Source organism: Anomaloglossus baeobatrachus, chromosome 5, assembly GCF_048569485.1.
Source record: "Anomaloglossus baeobatrachus isolate aAnoBae1 chromosome 5, aAnoBae1.hap1, whole genome shotgun sequence".
Taxonomy (NCBI): Eukaryota; Metazoa; Chordata; class Amphibia; order Anura; family Aromobatidae; genus Anomaloglossus; species Anomaloglossus baeobatrachus.
In genome coordinates, this window is record NC_134357.1 from 419,311,715 (window position 1) to 419,330,584 (window position 18,870).

The window sequence follows — 18,870 nt, forward strand, 5'->3', positions numbered from 1 at the left end:
CTATCTGGCGACCACACACCCGCTTTTTAAGCGGGCGGTAAGCGATTTTTCTGTGCTGGTCCCTCTAGTGCCTCACTGTGTGTCAGTGTACTGGGTACATATATATAGATATTGTATTTCTTGCACTGTGAGGTGCGCTTCTGGCTGCATATCCCAGATCACTCTGTGGAAGCAGCAACATGTCATCCTCAAAACGCAAGGCGGCCAAGGCAAAAAGGGCTGTGTATACTGCGTGTGCTGCATGTGGGGCTAATCTACCAGTAGGCTCCGATGACCCCCATTGTGTGCAATGCTCCGACCCGGTGCTGCTTCGCCAGCCGGAGTCAGGAGAGGTAGTGACCCAGGCTGAGACGCTTGTAAGTTCTGCCCCGGTGACAGGGACGGACTTTGCAGTTTTTGCAGATAATATGTCTGTATCTATGGCAAAAATCCTTGAAACCTTGCAATCTATGCATGGGGCTCAGTCTCTGGGCACGGAGAGGCCTCTGTCCTCAGGTCCCCCTTACTTGGAATGTATCCAGCCCACAGGGGGGTCCCCGGCTTCACAGGCCGAGGATTATGACTCAGATGATGGCCCCAGCCACCCTAAGCGAGCTCGCTGGGAAAGACCCTCGACGTCTTCACACTGCTCAGGGTCTCAGCGCAATCAGTCTCCCTGTGATGTGTCGGATGAGAGTGATCAGGAATCCACTCCTGGAACCCCTCTCAACCTGGATACCCCGGATGGGGATGCCATGGTAAACGACCTTATCTCAGCCATCAATAGGCTGTTGGATATTTCTCCCCCAGCCCCTTCAGCAGAAGAGGCGGCTGCGGAGCAGGAAAAGTTTCGTTTCCTTTATCCCAAGCGTAAATTGAGTGCTTTGTTAGATCACTCTGACTTCAGAGAATCAATCCAGAAGCACGACGCTCACCCAGAAAGGCGTTTCTCTAAACGATCTAAAGATACGCGTTTCCCTTTCCCCCCTGAGGTGGTCAAGCGCTGGACACAGTGTCCAAAGGTAGACCCCCCGATTTCCAAACTTGCAGCTAGATCCATAGTTGCAGTGGAGGATGGCGCTTCACTTAAAGATGCCAATGACAGACAGATGGACCTTTGGTTAAAATCTGTCTATGAAGCTATCGGCGCGTCGTTTGCTCCGGCATTCGCAGCCGTATGGGCACTCCAGGCTATTTCAGCTGGCTTAGCAAAAGTGGATGCTATCATGCATCCAGCAGTGCCGCAAGTGGCGCACCTTACCTCGCAGATGTCGGCGTTTGCGTCTTACGCTATCAATGCGGTCCTAGAATCTACCAGTCGCACCTCAATGGCGTCCGCCAATTCGGTAGTTTTGCGCAGAGCCTTGTGGTTAAAGGACTGGAAAGCAGATGCTGGTTCCAAAAAATGTTTAACCAGTTTGCCTTTGTCTAGAGATAGACTGTTTGGCGAGCCATTGGCTGACATCATTAAGCAGTCCAAGGGTAAAGACTCCTCTTTACCACAACCCAGAACATCCAAACCTCAGCAGAAAAAGTGGCAGCAGAGGTTTCAGTCCTTTCGAGGTTCGGGCAAGACACCGTTTACCTCGTCCAAAGGGACTCAGAGGACGCAAAGAAACTCAGATTCGTGGCGGACTCACACACGCCCCAAGAAAGCAAATGGAGGTACCGCTTCCAAAGCGGCTACCTCATGACTTCCAGCCCCCCCCCTCCGCATCGCCGGTCGGGGGCAGGCTCTCCCGCTTTTCCGGCATTTGGATGTCACAGGTCAAAGACCGGTGGGTGACGGACATTTTGTCTCGCGGGTACAGAATCGAGTTCAATTCTCGTCCTCCAGCTCGGTTCTACAGAACCTCCCCACGTCCAGACCGAGCAGATGCTCTGCTGCAGGCGGTGGGCTCCCTAAGAGCGGAAGGAGTGATTATCCCAGTCCCTCCTCAGGAACAAGGGCAAGGATTTTACTCCAATCTCTTTGTGGTTCCAAAAAAGGACGGCTCGTTCCGTCCTGTTCTGGACCTAAAACGGCTCAACAAACATGTGCACGCCAGGAGGTTCCGGATGGAAACCCTCCGCTCTGTCATTGCCTCAATGTCCAGAGGAGACTTCCTTGCCTCAATAGACATCAAAGATGCTTATCTCCACGTGCCAATTGCTACAGAACATCAACGTTTTCTACGTTTTGTGATAGGAGACGACCATTTTCAGTTCGTAGCTCTGCCATTTGGTCTGGCGACAGCCCCACGGGTCTTCACCAAGGTCATGGCGGCGGTGGTAGCAGTTTTGCACTCTCAGGGACACTCGGTGATCCCTTACCTAGACGACTTATTGGTCAAAGCTCCCTCTCAGGAGGCATGTCAGCACAGCCTGAATGCTACGCTGGAGACTCTACAGTCTTTCGGATGGATCATCAACTTTCCAAAGTCGATCCTATCACCGACTCAGTCACTAACGTATCTTGGCATGGAGTTTCATACTCTAGCAGCGATAGTGAAGCTTCCGCTGGACAAGCAGCGGTCACTACAGACAGGGGTGCAATCTCTTCTGCAGGACCAGTTGCATCCCTTGCGGCGCCTCATGCATTTCCTAGGGAAGATGGTGGCAGCCATGGAAGCAGTTCCCTTTGCGCAGTTTCATCTGCGCCCACTTCAATGGGACATTCTCCGCCAATGGGACGGGAAGTCAACGTCCCTGGACAGGAAAGTCTCGCTTTCCCAGACGGCCAAAGACTCTCTACAATGGTGGCTCCTTCCCACATCATTGTCTCAGGGAAGATCCTTCCTGCCCCCATCCTGGGCAGTAGTCACGACAGATGCGAGTCTGTCAGGGTGGGGAGCAGTATTTCTCCACCACAGGGCTCAGGGGACGTGGACTCCGCAGGAGTCCACCCTTCAGATCAATGTTCTGGAGATCAGAGCAGTGTATCTTGCTCTACTGGCCTTCCAACAGTGGCTGGAAGGAAAGCAGATCCGAATCCAATCGGACAACTCCACAGCGGTGGCATACATCAACCACCAAGGAGGGACGCGCAGTCGGCAAGCCTTCCAAGAAGTCCGGCGCATTCTAATGTGGGTGGAGGACAGAGCATCCACCATATCCGCGGTTCACATTCCAGGCGTAGAAAACTGGGAAGCAGACTTCCTCAGTCGCCAGGGCATGGACGCAGGGGAATGGTCCCTTCACCCGGACGTGTTTCAGGAAATCTGTCGCCGCTGGGGAGTGCCGGACGTCGATCTAATGGCGTCTCGGCACAACAACAAGGTCCCGGCATTCATGGCGAGGTCGCGCGATCAAAGAGCTCTGGCGGCAGACGCCTTGGTTCAAGATTGGTCGCAGTTTCAGCTCCCATACGTGTTTCCGCCTCTGGCGCTCTTGCCCAGAGTGCTACGCAAGATCAGATCCGAGTGCAGCCGCGTCATACTCGTCGCTCCAGACTGGCCGAGGAGGTCGTGGTATCCGGATCTGTGGCATCTCACGATCGGTCGACCGTGGTCACTGCCAGACCGACCAGACTTACTGTCCCAAGGGCCGTTTTTCCATCAGAATTCTGCGGCCCTGAACCTGACTGTGTGGCCATTGAGTCCTGGATCCTAGCATCTGCTGGATTATCTCAGGAAGTCGTTGCCACAATGAGACAAGCTAGAAAGTCGAATTCGGCTAAGATCTACCACAGAACGTGGAAGATTTTCTTGTCCTGGTGCTCTGCTCAGGGAGTGTCTCCCTGGCCATTTGCATTGCCCAAGTTTCTTTCCTTTCTGCAATCGGGGTTAGAAAAGGGCTTGTCGCTCAGCTCCCTTAAAGGGCAAGTTTCGGCACTATCCGTGTTTTTTCAGAAGCGTCTAGCACGTCTTCCTAAGGTGCGCACGTTCCTGCAGGGGGTCTGTCATATTGTGCCCCCGTACAAGCGACCGTTAGATCCATGGGATCTGAACAGGGTACTAGTTGCTCTCCAGAAGCCGCCCTTCGAGCCTCTGAAGGAAGTTTCCTTTTCTCGGCTGTCGCAGAAAGTGGCGTTTCTTGTTGCGATCACATCGCTTCGGCGAGTGTCTGAGCTGGCAGCTCTGTCATCTAAGGCTCCCTTCCTGGTGTTCCACCAGGACAAGGTTGTGCTGCGCCCCATTCCGGAGTTTCTTCCTAAGGTCGTATCCTCTTTTCATCTTAATCAGGATATTTCCTTGCCTTCTTTTTGCCCTCATCCGGTTCACCGGTATGAAAAGGCCTTACGTTTGCTAGATCTGGTGAGAGCACTCAGAATCTACATTTCCCGCACGGCGCCCATACGCCGTGCCGATGCACTTTTCGTCCTTGTCGCTGGTCCGCGCAAGGGGTTGCAGGCTTCTAAAGCCACCCTGGCTCGATGGATCAAAGAACCAATTCTAGAGGCCTACCGTTCTGCGGGGCTTCCGGTTCCTTCAGGGCTAAAAGCCCACTCCACCAGAGCCGTGGGTGCGTCCTGGGCATTACGCCACCAGGCTTCGGCTCAACAGGTGTGCCAGGCAGCTACCTGGTCCAGTCTGCACACTTTCACCAAGCATTATCAGGTGCATACCTATGCTTCGGCGGATGCCAGCTTAGGTAGAAGAGTCCTGCAGGCGGCAGTGACACCCCCGTAGGGGAGGGCTGTTTTGCAGCTCTAACATGAGGTATTTATTTACCCACCCAGGGACAGCTTTTGGACGTCCCAATCGTCTGGGTCTCCCAATAGAGCGCTGAAGAAGAAGGGAATTTTGTTACTTACCGTAAATTCCTTTTCTTCTAGCTCTTATTGGGAGACCCAGCACCCGCCCTGTTGTCCTTCGGGATGTTTTTTTGTTGTTTGCGGGTACACATGTTGTTCATGTTGAACGGTTTTTCAGTTCTCCGATGTTATTCGGAGTTAATTTGTTTAAACCAGTTATTGGCTTCCTCCTTCTTGCTTTGGCACTAAAACTGGAGAACCCGTGATACCACGGGGGGGGTATAGCCAGAGGGGGAGGGGCCTTGCACTTTTAATGTAGTGCTTTGTGTGGCCTCCAGAGGGCAGTAGCTATACCCCAATCGTCTGGGTCTCCCAATAAGAGCTAGAAGAAAAGGAATTTACGGTAAGTAACAAAATTCCCTTCTTTGCCTGAGGACAAAAACACTACAAGTAGCGTTTTTGAAAAAAGGTAAAATACCGCGAAGTAACGGCTCCAGTGTGTGCCGCACGCAACTGCATGAGACTGCATATTGCCGCGATTGCATTGCAAATGCATTGAAATGACAATGCATTTGTAAAGGATCCAGCTTTGCGACAAAAAATCCATTCGTGCCGCAGTTAAAAGAAAAAAAAAATGCTGATGTGAAACCAGCCTAACCCTGGGTCATCATGGTGATGACCCAGGGTTGCTATGGCAACGATCAGGTTCCTGTGATCGCATTACAGGGACCTGATCACCAGGGAGAGGTAAGCGATTCCTCTAGCTGCCTCCTGAATGCTGTGATTGCAGTGATCGCAGCATTCAGGGGGTTAAACTACCGGGAGCTGCGCAGGCACCGCTGCTGGCAGTGAGAGCCAGAACCCCCGCAATCGCAATGACTAAAACAAACATGAAAACAAATGTAAAAATGCATGGAAAAAACACGCATACATGATAATCGCTTGTTTTTTTTTGCGGTGTTTTCTTGCCAAAATATGCAGTTTTGTGTGCAGAAAATCTGCACACAAATCTGGTTCATGGACACACATGCTTACATTGATAACCTGTCCTTAGGATAGATCATCAATGTGTGATTAGAGGTGCAACACCGAGGACCCCCACTGATTAGCTGCTCCCAGTGCCACCAGCCGATAGAACTACTCAGTAACGGAGCTGCACAACACAGCTCTGTCAACTGTATAGTGGCCAGAATCAATAAGAAGCACATGTGCAGTACCCAGCCGCGGCCACTATTCCGTCGACGGAGCTGTGCTGTGTAGCTTCGTAAGTTAGGCTGCATTCACACATCCTGTTTTTGATGTGCGGCACAATACGGCTCTTTGCAGAAAAAACGCAACCGTCTTTTTGCCAACGGTTGCGTTTTTTTCTGCATAGACTTGCATTAGCGCCGTATTGTGCTGCATGGCCTTGCGTTGCGTCCCGTTTTTTGCCGGATGCGGCATATTTTTCCATGCGGCGGCCGGATGGAACGTTGCCTGGCACGTTTTTTGTGCGGCGAAAAAAACGCATTGCGTCGGATGCGGTGCGATTTACAATGCAAGCCTATGGACGCCGGATGCGGTGTACTGCGTCAAAAAACGCATCTAGGGGCTGGATGTGGTTTTTTGCACTGAGCATGCTCAGTATCAAGCCGCATCCGTCAAACGGACGGGCCGCATGGAAAAACTTATGCAACAGATCCGTTTTTTTCACCGCTTCCGTTGCATAGGTTTTTGAGCCGGATTGAGCCACACTGCAAAAACTAGACGTGTGAAAGCAGCCTTAGCAGTTGCGCCGGCAGCACCTGCAACAAATGATTGGCGAGATGCCGGGTGTCGCCCTACCACGGATCAGATATTGATGACCAGTCTTGAGGACAAGCCCCTTAACATTGAAGTCTATGGGAAAAGGATGATAATGGAAGGGCATATGTCACGTCATCCATTAATTAGTCTTTTTTCACGCCCAGAACAATAGAGGTGATCAGAGACACCTCTTGTAAAAACAGATCCGTTAAAAACTGAACATAAACAGATGCAAAACGTAAACCAAAGTGCGCTGCGTTTGTTTTTGCTTCAATTGTGACACATCCAAGTTTTTGTTATTGTAAATGGATCACAGTTCATGTGATTAGAGTCTTCACTAAACTGGACTGCGGATGGATTGTCAATTTCTCCATCCTTACATGACTGCTCATCTCACAATCAAATCACTGTGATTAGCACAGTGCAGACCCCACGTTACCAAGAGTGCTGGGGGATTTCAGTACTGAGGCCTGCAAAAATAGTTAAAGGGGTGGCCCTGGTTTTCATGCTTCCCTGCTAATACAATATTAGAGAAATATTGAACACGCTTCCACAACTCCTGTGTCGTTTGACCCATGTATACTTTTTTGCATGGACACATGAGGGCATAGACTACATTTCTGGTGCGACAGTTGATATATTTCTTCAATGAGAATTCCTTGTGATCTAGGGGATTCTAATTGTTTGCCTGTACTTAGCGCATGACTTCATTATTTCCCTGATGGCGCACTCCAGCTTGACGTGCATGCCGCAACTTTCTCCAGCTGTGCGTATCAAGGTGAAATGCACAGTGAAGGCCCACGTATTATACCATGCATCAAAAACAACAAAAAAGACAGTTTCACTCTGTAATGCTAAAGCATGCAAACAATGAATGCAAGAATATAGATATACATTACTGCTTAAGGAAATGTAGGAAAAATAGAGATATTTAGCATACAAAAATGGCCATTTTTATATCTGCCCAGTAGCCACGTCACAGGCATATCTCGTATACTGGGAACCTACACTAAACTAAAGTCTCTCTCTGGGTTACAAACCTCCATGTGTATGGGCAAGTAGGAACCTGCTACTCTAGAATAAAATCACCTGTCGCTATGGAGGACGGGTGCACGGTCAGAGGGCATGACTCTAGACAAAAAGGCTGACAGCACTCCCAAAATGCAGACTGAACAGGTGCAAAATTGAACATGACATATAATAACAAAACAGACAGTTGCATTCTGAAATGCTAAAGCATGCAAACCATGAATGTAAGAATATAGGATATGCATTACTGCTAAGGAAAATCTAAGAAAAAAATGGAAATATATAGCATACAAAAATGGCCATTTATATAATGCTGATTGGACTCATTAGTGAGTATATCTATTCCACATAATTTATGTGTTACTTTGTTTCTAATTATTTAACACCTGTATGTTATCTCTAATTACTTTCTGTATACTTTATATACCTCTTATGGTGTACCTAAGCCTACCCCTGAGGAAGTCACATGTTAGCGTAACGCCTGGGGCATTCTCTCCTCTCTCCCTCCAACATTGGGGACTATTCATCTGTACTTTGATAGGACACAGTTGTTTTTCCACCTTTGTGTATGCATACACTTTTTCTGTGTCTATGGCCTTGTTCTTTAGACCCATTGTGTACTGTACAAATAATAAATTATGTATTATATGTATATCTTTATATTCATGATATGTTCATCTGTGTGTTTATTGCCCCTATTTTGGCTATTAGAGAGTGTTTGGAGTTCACTCTCCATTTTATCGTATGGGAGAGTGTGGTCTATTCTTTAAAAGTTTTTATAGCACTTTGTTCACTGTTCCAATACAGTATTTTGATATTTTGCACATACAGGATTATAATTACCGTATTTAGATCTTTTTTTGTTTTGAGTCTCTGGTGCTACTTTTGCACAATTTCCCGTCGCCCTTTTGTGTATATTCTAGTACAGTACATTGCACAGAACTGTCTTGTACATATTATTTCTTGGTGGTGCCAATCCACCTTCTTTCAGGATGTATCTCATTATCACTACAGGATAAGTAGTGTATGCAGAAGTTAGGGGTGCTTCACACACAGCGAGATCGCTACCGAAATCGCTGCTACGTCACGGTTTTGGTGACGCAACAGTGACCTCATTAGCGATCTCGCTGTGTGTGACACTGAGCAGCGATCTGGCCCCTGCTGTGAGATCGCTGCTCGTTACACACAGCCCTGGTTCGTTTTTTTATTGTCACTCTCCCGCTGTGACGCACAGATCGCTGTGTGTGACAGCGAGAGAGCGACGAAATGAAGCGAGCAGGAGCCGGCATCTGGCAGCTGCGGTAAGCTGTAACCAGGGTAAACATCGGGTAACCAAGGTGGTTACCCGATACTTACCTTCATTACCAGCCTCCGCCGCTCTCACGCTGCCAGTGCCGGCTCCTGCTCTCTGCACATGTAGCTGCAGTACACATCAGGTTAATTAACCCGATGTGTACTGTAGCTAGAAGAGCAGGGAGCCAGCGCTAGGCAGTGTGCGCGGCTCCCTGCTCTGTGCACATGTAGCTGCAGTACACATCGGGTTAATTAGCCCGATGTGTACTGTAGCTAGGAGAGCAAGGAGCCAGCGCTAAGCAGTGTGCGCGGCTCCCTGCTCTCTGCACATGTAGCTGCAGTACACATCGTGTAATTAACCCGATGTGTACTGTAGCTAGGAGAGCAAGGAGCCAGCGCTAAGCAGTGTGCGCGGCTCCCTGCTCTCTGCACATGTAGCGACGTTATGATCGCTGCTGCGTCGCTGTGTTTGACAGCTAAGCAGCAATCATAACAGCGACTTACTAGGTCGCTGTTACGTCACAGAAAATGGTGACGTAACAGCGACGTCGTTATCGCTGTCGCTATGTGTGAACCCAGCCTTACTTAACTTTTTATCTACAGGAGGTTACAGCTATATGTGAGCTAAATAGTCATGTACAGTACATGATGTTACATGATATAATTTACAAAAAGCACTGAAACAACATGTATATTGACAGAATTTAGCAAGGACACTTCCTATAATGATTGCATATACATGGAACCTCAAGACCCACCTCTTCCAACAAGCCTACAACCTACAATAGCCCTCAGTCCAGTAGACCACTGCGTAACCAGCTCTGTCCTCACCTATTGTACCATCACCCATTCCCTGTAGACTGTGAGCCCTCGCCGGCAGGGTCCTCTCTCCTCCTATACCAGTCTGTTTTGTACTGTTAATGATTGTTGTACATATACCCTCTTTCACTTGTAAAGCGCCATGGAATAAATGGCGCTATAATAATTAATAATAATATACATATCTAGCAGCATGTTGCGGACTATATATACTAAGGTCAAACCGCTATTGAAACAATTACAAGAAAAAAGGAAAAAAACAATAAAACGCCCATAATGCTCAAAAAGGGTATCAAATGGTATTAAGTACAAAAATTAACGTGTGTATATGTGTATTCTTTTTATATATATAATAAAATAAATTGTGGACACGTACATCACAGGGTTATAGAACTTAGATCCAATTCAATGTGAGCATTGACATGGCATTCATTTATCCTCACAAACTACATAAGTCACACCACTAGGGGTCACTGGTGTCCTACTATTGACACTCATAGAGTAAAATAAAGCTCCGTGGATGGTAAGGAAGGCCCATACACACACACACATACTAATAATCCTAGATAGATTAAGTATGGGCAACAATGAGTAATATATAGTCACCTGAGATAGAACAATATTATAGTGTGTGGTTGCTTGTAAGGATGTATCCTTGCAGTCCAGCAGCGCCTGACGCGCGTTTCGCTCAAAAAAGAAAAGCCTTTTTCTGATATAGATATATGTACACATGTTGTTAATTTTTGTATTTAATTAAATTTGATACATTTTTTGAGGATTATGGGCTTTTGATCTTTTTTTCCTTTTTTCTTATGATGTTACATGGCTATGTAACATAAAGGAGGAGCTTGAATTATCTGGTTAATGCTTATTTAGTTGAGCCTTGTCTTCTTCTACCTAGGTGCAAATATGTGTCAAGCAGAAAGGATTTCCGTACAAGTCTCTGGAGCTGTACGGCCACAGATGTCGGGAACTGGCTAACTATTACCTTGGGTTTAATGGCTGGTCCTCAAGGATACTTGCTGTAAGTAATTTCTATCTTCATATGTACCATGTGCCCTTGAAGACCATAATATATAGTTGAATCTCACAAATTGTCTTTATGCATAGTATATGTAGCCTATGTCTGTAGAGAGGCATTGATGTGGATCCCAACTGCACAGAGATCCCTAAAACGCACTTATTACAGCTCCATAGGTGTTGTCCTCCTGCTTCCCTGGGCTCCTGATGTACAAGTATGTCTGTTTATGCATATTTATACTTTCCTTTAGATGCAGAATATAACTGGTTTGGATTATGATCCAGAGGAGGAATCGGAACCACAAGAACCGTCAAAACTACGATACCTGTGTGTTGTGCAGGTGACCCTTCCTTCTCATGGAGTTTTCAGTAGAGGAGTTGGAGTTGCAGAAGAAAGCATTGAAAAGCAGAATGGTAATGATTCATTATGAGAATACTGGATTGTAAATCTATAGAGAATCTGTTTTTTTATGTTTCTAAGGCTGGGATTAAAGGGATTGGGAATTTCTAAATAAAATATTGGCAATGTGATATCATGATAAAATTACAATGACTCACCTTCGAAATCCCCTGCCTATTAATCCCTACAGCTCCGGTGATCCTTGCTGCCTATCACATACTGTACATTTGGGGTCCCCAACCTGTGACTTGGGCGCCACATGTGGCTCATGGGCCTGTATTTTGTAGTTCGCAGCTGTTTGCCAGCTTGGCACATTAGCACCAGGTCTGACAAAGAGATATGAAGAGAACGTCTCCATATGGTTACTTTTGTGAATTTTCCCACACAGAAGGATAGATCTGGGTGTACATATACAGCGTCGCATCCAGCTCTTCTGCATGGAGGTGACCGGAGCTGCAGAAAACACCGCCGCTCCTGTCACCTCCACGCAGCTAATGAAGGCAATATCGCGATCAGCTGTATTCAGCGTTGGCTGCGAGTAACCTCAGTGATAGCTCAGCTGATCACGCTATTGTCTTCATTAGCTGCGTGGAGGTGACAGGAGCGGCGGTGTCTTCTGCAGCTCCGGTCACCTCCATGCAGCAGAGCTGGATGCGACGCTGGAGCACCCTGGATTACGCCGGACATGGAGCGCTTTTTCGAGCTTATTAAAGTGGTGAACCAGGGTATATGTTTGTGTTTTTTATTTCTAATAAAGGATTTTTTCGTGTGTGTCTGTTTATTTACTGTCACTTAAAGATTAATCATGGAAGGTATCTCGGGGAGATGCCTGACATGATTAATCTAGGACTTATTGGCAGCTATGGGCTGCCAATAACTCCTTATTACCCCGATTTGCCAATGCACCAGGGCAAATCGGGAAGAGCCGGTTACAGTCCCAGAACTGTAGCATATAATGTATGCGGCAATTCTGGGCGGCTGCTGACTGATATTGTTAGGCTGGGGGGGCTACCCATAACGTGGGGCTCCCCATCCTGAGAATACCAGCCTTCAGCCGTATGGCTTTATCTGGCTGGTATTAAAATGGGGGGGGACCGCACGCCGTTTTTTTAAATTATTTATTTTACTGCACCGTATAGACACGCCCACCGGCTGCTGTGATTGGGTGCAGTGAGACAGCTGTCACTCAGCGTGGGGGGCGTGTCTGACTGCAACCAATCACAGGCGTCTGTAGGTGGGCAAAGCAGGGAATAAGAGATTGATTAATGAGCGGCCGGCATTTTCAAAGTAATTGTTGCCACGTATTCTCTGCACAGCTGTTCCTCGCCGCGCTGGTGATCGGGGAGCAGTAAGTATGAGAGAGGGTTGCTAACTTCATTCACTCGGGGGATTAGCGGTCACTGGTGAATCCTTCACAGGTGACCGCTAATCAGTACGCGGCACACAGACAGAGCCGCGGCATGACAATGAAGTCGGGTGAAGTTCACCCAAGTTCATTCTCATCGCGCAACTCTGTCTGTTGTCAGCCGACATGTATCAATGACATTGTGCAACACACAAACGGACATTCCACACGGACATTCCACATACACATACACGGGCATTTTACACGTACACACGGCTCGCATACGCCATCACACGGATGCCATACGTACCGGAGAAACGCCCCAAAAAAACGGAACACGGACCCGAAAAACGGACCGTGTCACACGCACGTTTTTTTTGCGGAAGTGTGTTTTAGGCCTTAAAGGGTTGTTCCCACAAGCAAAATTACTTTTAAAGTCCGTTTAAATCAATAGATCATTAAATAATAATAATTTCCACAATTGGATGTGTTTAAAACAAATGTTCCTGTGCTGAGATAATGTTACCGTATATATGTGTCCCTGCTATGTACTGTGTAATGGCCGTGTCTGACTGTACAGGGACATGGTCTGATCATACCACATCTCCTGGCCTGGGGAGGAAGTAAAAAATATACGGACATTACATCATAATAGCTGATTCTCTTTGCGATCCCATGCAGTAGTGTCTGTATACTCTTTTGTTTCTTCCCCTGCCCAGGAGATGTGGTACGGTCAGACACGGCCATTACACAGTACATAGTAGAGACACATATATAAGATTATCTCAGCACTGGAACATTTTTTTTTTAAACATCCAATTGTGGAACTTAATTTTAATTAATGGGTCTGGGAATAATAATAACAAATTTGTTTGTCAGACAACCCCTTTAAGTGTTAAAGAAATAAATCAAGTCTCTGGAGATAGTATGATTCTGCCTGTTGAGGGCTGTTTGACACTGGATGGAATAGTGTCATGGAAGCACCTGATGTGAGAATACAAAATGGATGTAATCGAGTGCAGCCCGATGATTTCACACTCACCTGTAGACTTTAATAGGTACCCACCATCCGATTTACGCTAACAATCACAGCATGCTCCAATTTTTATTCTCCTGTCGAATTGGCTGAGAAAAAAATACACTGATCGGCACTGCCCCTTAAACAAATATTGGTCTGAGTGCTATTCAATGAAACATCACATGTCACTCATCTGAGTGCAGCCTCAAGGTAAAAGAAAGGTTGGTGACCACTGCCGTACATTGTCTAAAATGGTTAAGTGAATAATCAGTGGTTTCATTGCTCCTATGCTTTATATGCCATTATTAAAGTGTACCTGTCAGCTGTAATATTTATCTATGCTACTAGCTGTTGGGACGGTTAGGCAGGGATTAGAAATATGCACCCAGAACTGCTCGTGTTTCTGGGTGTATAGTTCTAAAGCCTGCCTAACTGTCCCAACATCTAGTAGCATAAAGAGATCTTTAGAAAACGTATTTCTAAAGATCTTTTATCATATGCCAATGAGCGCAGGGACTAGTCACAAGGGCATTACTCTGCCTAGTCAACCCGCTTAGCATGTAAGCACGCCCCTGTAGGCGTACTAACATGCTAATGCAGAGGCATGGTCCCGCTCACCTTTCGATTGCCACCACTGGTTTTCAGCTCAGTGCGCATGATCAGAAGTCTAGGGCTTCCAGTCATGGCTACTATGAACCTGGGTGTATGTGTCCCAGCTTCAAACTGGTGTAGTGCACATGACCAGAAGTCCGGGAACATTCTGATCTTGCGCACTGAACCGAAAACCAGCAGTGGGAGCTCAGGTGAGAGCGACCAAGCCGCTGCGCATTCATTAGCATGTTAGCTCGCCCACAGGGGCGTGCTACCATGTTATGTCGCCGACTATCCAAGTGAACTAACTCCCTTGCGACTAGTCCCTGCACACATTAACATATCATAAAGGAGCTTTAGAAATATTTTCCTAAAGATCTCTTTATCTATCCTAGTGTATACAGGGACGGTTAGGCAGTGATTAGTGATATGCACCCAGGACTGCTCATGGATCTGGGTGCATATTGCACCTGACAGGTTCCCTTTAAAGCTGAGGCCAGTGATTGGCTGCAGCATTCACATAATGATGTGTGTGATGCAGGAGCAGGAACCACCTGAGCGTCGATACTGGGGATTTGACAGTTGAGTTTTGGTTATTTTATTATGTTAGCACATTTGTTTTTTTTTATGCTGTACAACCTTTCTAACTCTTTACTTTTGTATTGGGACTTAACATTGAGATATTTTCTGAGCTGATTTGATGCTCCAATCACAAACTAACCAATCAACTTATTGTATTTCTTATGAGGGAAACATGCGTTGAACACTGGTAAGTACTTTGTAAACTACAAATGCAAGTAGGGCTTATTTTCGCGCTAGGTCTTATTTTATGGGAAATGGGGTAGTAATTTTTGTTTCTATAGCTATGCAGAGGAAGAGGAGCATAGCACAGGGATTTAAAGTGGCACTGACCATTATGTGAGCCCTAGTTATACATATAGCGTACCAATAATGCAGGACTATAGAGTCAGTATGATAAAGGACTATCGGACCGTACTTATGACTTGCCTGTGTGTACGATATTATTTTTTATTGCTATTATATCTCAGTATCTTGTTTTATGTTCTTCCCAGATCCACTTGAAGTTATATCAAAGACTGAAAAATTACAGAAGTTTTCTGAGCAAAGGGCTCTTTCTAATGCTTTTCAGAAGATCCTGCTGGTGGTTTTTGGTAATTGTTATTGCAGGCTGTTTTATAAAACATTATGCAATATTTAATATCCTGTAGCGTTAAAGGGGTCATGTAACTAAATATATTGCTGTCATATTACCAACCTGTGTTTATTAATGGTGTCCAATTGCTTTGATCTTGGCAATCTTTCGTTAGAGCAACTCTTTGGGGTACTTTGCACGTTGCGACATTGCTACTGCGATATTGCCAGGGTCAAATCGAAAGTGAGGCACATCCGGCGCCGGTAACGACGTCGCAAAGTGTAAAGCCTAGATGCATCGATAAACTATCGCAAAAGCTTCATAAATCGGTGATCTGTGTAGTGTCAGTCATTTTCATAATTTTGCTGCAGCGACAGGTACGATGTTGTTCCTCGTTCCTGCAGCAGCACACATCGCTGTGTATGAAGCCGCAGGAGCAAGGAACATCTCCTTACCTGCGTCCCGCCTGCAATGCGGAAGGAAGGAGGTGGGCGGGATGTTACGTCACGCTCATCTCCGCCCCCTTCGCTTCTATTAGCCGCCTGCCGTGTGACGTCGCTGTGACGCCGCATGACCCGCCCCCTTAGGAAGGAGGCGGGTCGCCGGCCAGAGCGACGTCGCAGGGCAGGTAAGTGCGTGTGAAGCTGCCGTAGCGATAATGTTTGCTACGGCAGCTATCACAAGAGATCGCATCTGCGACAGGGGCGGTTACTATCACGCTCGGCATCGCTACCATCGGCTAGCGATGTCGCAGCGTGCAAAGTACCCCTTAGACCTCAAAACAACCACTAAAGCAGCTAAATCTGAATGTGCAATATTCTAATAATATGGCCTGCATCTCAGGAGCATGTGTTGGCCAACTAAGGGTATGTGCGCACGTTGCTTTTTACCTGCTTTTTTGCTGCTTTTTCTTCTGCGCTGTTTAATGCCAAAATGGATATGTTCTTCTATTCAAGCAAAGTCTATGGGAATTTGGGTTTCTTGTTCACACTATGTTGTTCAAAATGCTGCCTTTTTGTGGCAGAATTTTGGTCAAAAACTCAGCTTTTCAAAGAAGCAACATGTCAATTATTTTTGCCAGTTGGGTTTTGCACTGCAAAGCTGAGTTTTTGACCAAAGTACTGCCACAAAAAGGCAGCATTTTGAACAACATAGTGTGAACAAGAAACCCAAATTCCCATAGACTTTGCTTGAATAGAAGAACACATCCATTTTGGCATTAAACAGCGCAGAAGAAAAAGCAGCAAAAAAGCAGGTAAAAAGCAGGTAAAAAGCAACGTGCGCACATACCCTAAGGCTTACTCACAGGAATTTTGTGGCTTTGAAGCCATTAATCACTTCAGCCTAATGGTAAAACACACTCTTCTCTATATTACTAATGTCCTTTATTTTCTTCCAATCTGGCACCTTATAGAGAACCTGTCAGCACGATTTTGAAATGAAAAGTAAAGACATGACTGTAATGTTGCTGTAACAGTAATTAAATTAAAACCCATTTGTGGTTCATCTTTAATCACCATTTTAATTTTCCTGCTAATTAGATTTTGTGCACGGGGCAGGACTGTACACTGGACCTTCTCCTCCCTGTGTATGATTCCTTGGCCCCTCCACCTGCTTCCAGTCTGTGAATGACCGGTCACTACTAAGTGTACAGTCCTGCCCCTGACTGAAATCTAATTGGCAGAAAAATTCAAAGGGTGATTAACCAAGAACCTGTCACGGTGCAGACTAGGGGAGAGTCCATTGCTAGACAAAACACACAACAGCAGGGGTTACACCACGACGAACAAGGTGTACACTGGGAACACGTTAATAATGGAGGACCCTAGGGAAGATGGACATCTCCACTTACCTGCCAATGTGCCCTGCACTCCTAGCCAGTCCCTATTCAGGTTCCTCACCTGTCGCCGAGCAGGAAACTGAAACCTTGAAAAGACCCTTTAATAGTCCCTGGCTAGGGAGTGGGCAGGTGAAGAACGCTAACCCCACTGCTGCACTAATACAATACACAAGGGAAGGAAAACAGACGGGAGCACACCAACAGACTGCTGCAGTCAGCACCAAGACTGCAGCCACCATCGCAACTTCTACGGAGGGTTTTCAGCAGCTCCTTCCACCTCCTGGCTCAGCATCCAAATGATAAAGAGAATTATCATCACTCTTTGCTGGTAGCGTAATAATAATAATAATAGCAGCGGGTATATAAAGGGACTGGGAGTGGTCCTAAACCGGAAACACCTGAGCTGGCAATTAGCCTGTTTGCCAGAAAGGAATACTGACATTAACCCTACGACTGCCAAAGGAAAGGAAAACATGTTTAATATTGAGAGTCAAGAATGGAAATGACTCAAGGCCTGAATCTGTCACTAGTCCCATAGTGCAGAGAGATAGCCATGACAAAACCACAAAAGGGATTTTTTTTACCAAAAGTTTCAATTTACTGAATATTAGAGCTCCTTTACAGTCATATCTTTACAGTACATTACAAAATTGTGCTAAAAGGTTCTCTTTAAGATGCAATGTGGTCGCTCCTCTTTATTTTGGCATAGTATAGGTGGCCTAAGTTTAGATGATGTGTCCAATGAGAAACACTTTGTACTGTTGTGCACCAAATCTCTATATAAGCTGCGGTTTCCTTATATCAATCGTCTCTGTGCCATTGTGTTATTGACACTGCTAAGAAAAATGTTGGTAATCTTGCTGGTTGTTTATGTCCTCCAATACAGACAATGGAAAAGTTGCCGTGGAATATGTTACTGGTGAAGATGCTACTGTAGACTGCCTAACAGAGGAAGAGCTGCAAGGACTCATTCAGGTGAGGAAGAATACGCCACCTTGTTATTCAGAATCCCAGTGACTGCTACAGCCAATTACTGGGCACAGTGTTAATGCCGATGTAGTTGACATAATACCACTGAGCCCAATGATTGGCCACATCGGTCACATGCGCTATAGTCATGATGTCACCGTCGCAGCCTGCCATTAAGGACCAGGAGCAGCCACAAAAAAGGCATCACCTGATCTATGAAGGATCAGTAACGCTTACTATTTTTATCTAATGCATGCTGATGGGGAAAATATATTAATATTTTACAAAAGAATGACTGATAAAAACCCTTAGGTTGCTTTGTGTCGTCTTAGTCACACAACTTGTAATTTTAGTATTTCTGTAGACTTACATTAAGTCTTTTTGTGTTGTAGGTAAATGACTTCACGTGGACTCCATTGGATCCTGGAGGAGTAGAAGATGAAGAGTGGGCTGAGCTCACCTTCCATGAAGATACTTTGGTAGAATCATAAAAGTTTTTAATTTTTATAATTTATTTTTTTGTACTTTGTATAGACATTAAATCTGTAATGTTTTGTTGTGACATGTTTGCTTTTGTGATATTTAGTTTGTGTCTTTTCTATATAGTTTGTAAACCTTCATCTGTATATCTAAGTCAATTATTGTCATCCAGTGTTCTTCTCCTCACTCACTAGGTGACATGGGGACTTCAGACTCTGTTCACATTGCAGAGTCTGGCAGGCAACCTGAGGCTTCTTAGTTGCTCAGCCAGAGTCGGGCGTCGACTTTTTAGTGCTCACTGGTGATCGGTATAGCAGGAGTTAATTCCTGCTGGCTGGTGAATTGCTGCTGGGGTCACAGGTTGTTGATGTCCTATCATAGCTGCCTCTGTCATATAAAAAATGGTGGAACTTAGCCTCACATGCCAATTATAGCTCTAGCTGTGCTCCAGCAAATACCGATCCTTCTGTGTGG

General features: G+C 46.1%; 1 protein-coding gene across 1 annotated transcript in view; it reads left to right on the top strand.

Annotated features, from left to right (window-relative positions):
- RDM1 (RAD52 motif containing 1) overlaps window positions 1-18,467 on the top strand; it is a 34,455-nt gene extending 15,988 nt beyond the window's left edge. Inside the window, exons 3-7 of the mRNA XM_075347737.1 lie at window positions 10,482-10,604; window positions 10,852-11,014; window positions 15,028-15,126; window positions 17,834-17,922; window positions 18,309-18,467. Coding sequence (XP_075203852.1) covers window positions 10,482-10,604; window positions 10,852-11,014; window positions 15,028-15,126; window positions 17,834-17,922; window positions 18,309-18,407 — 573 coding nt within the window. The 3' untranslated portion in view covers window positions 18,408-18,467. The remainder of the gene's footprint in view (window positions 1-10,481; window positions 10,605-10,851; window positions 11,015-15,027; window positions 15,127-17,833; window positions 17,923-18,308) is intronic.
- The last annotated feature ends 403 nt before the right edge of the window (window positions 18,468-18,870 follow it).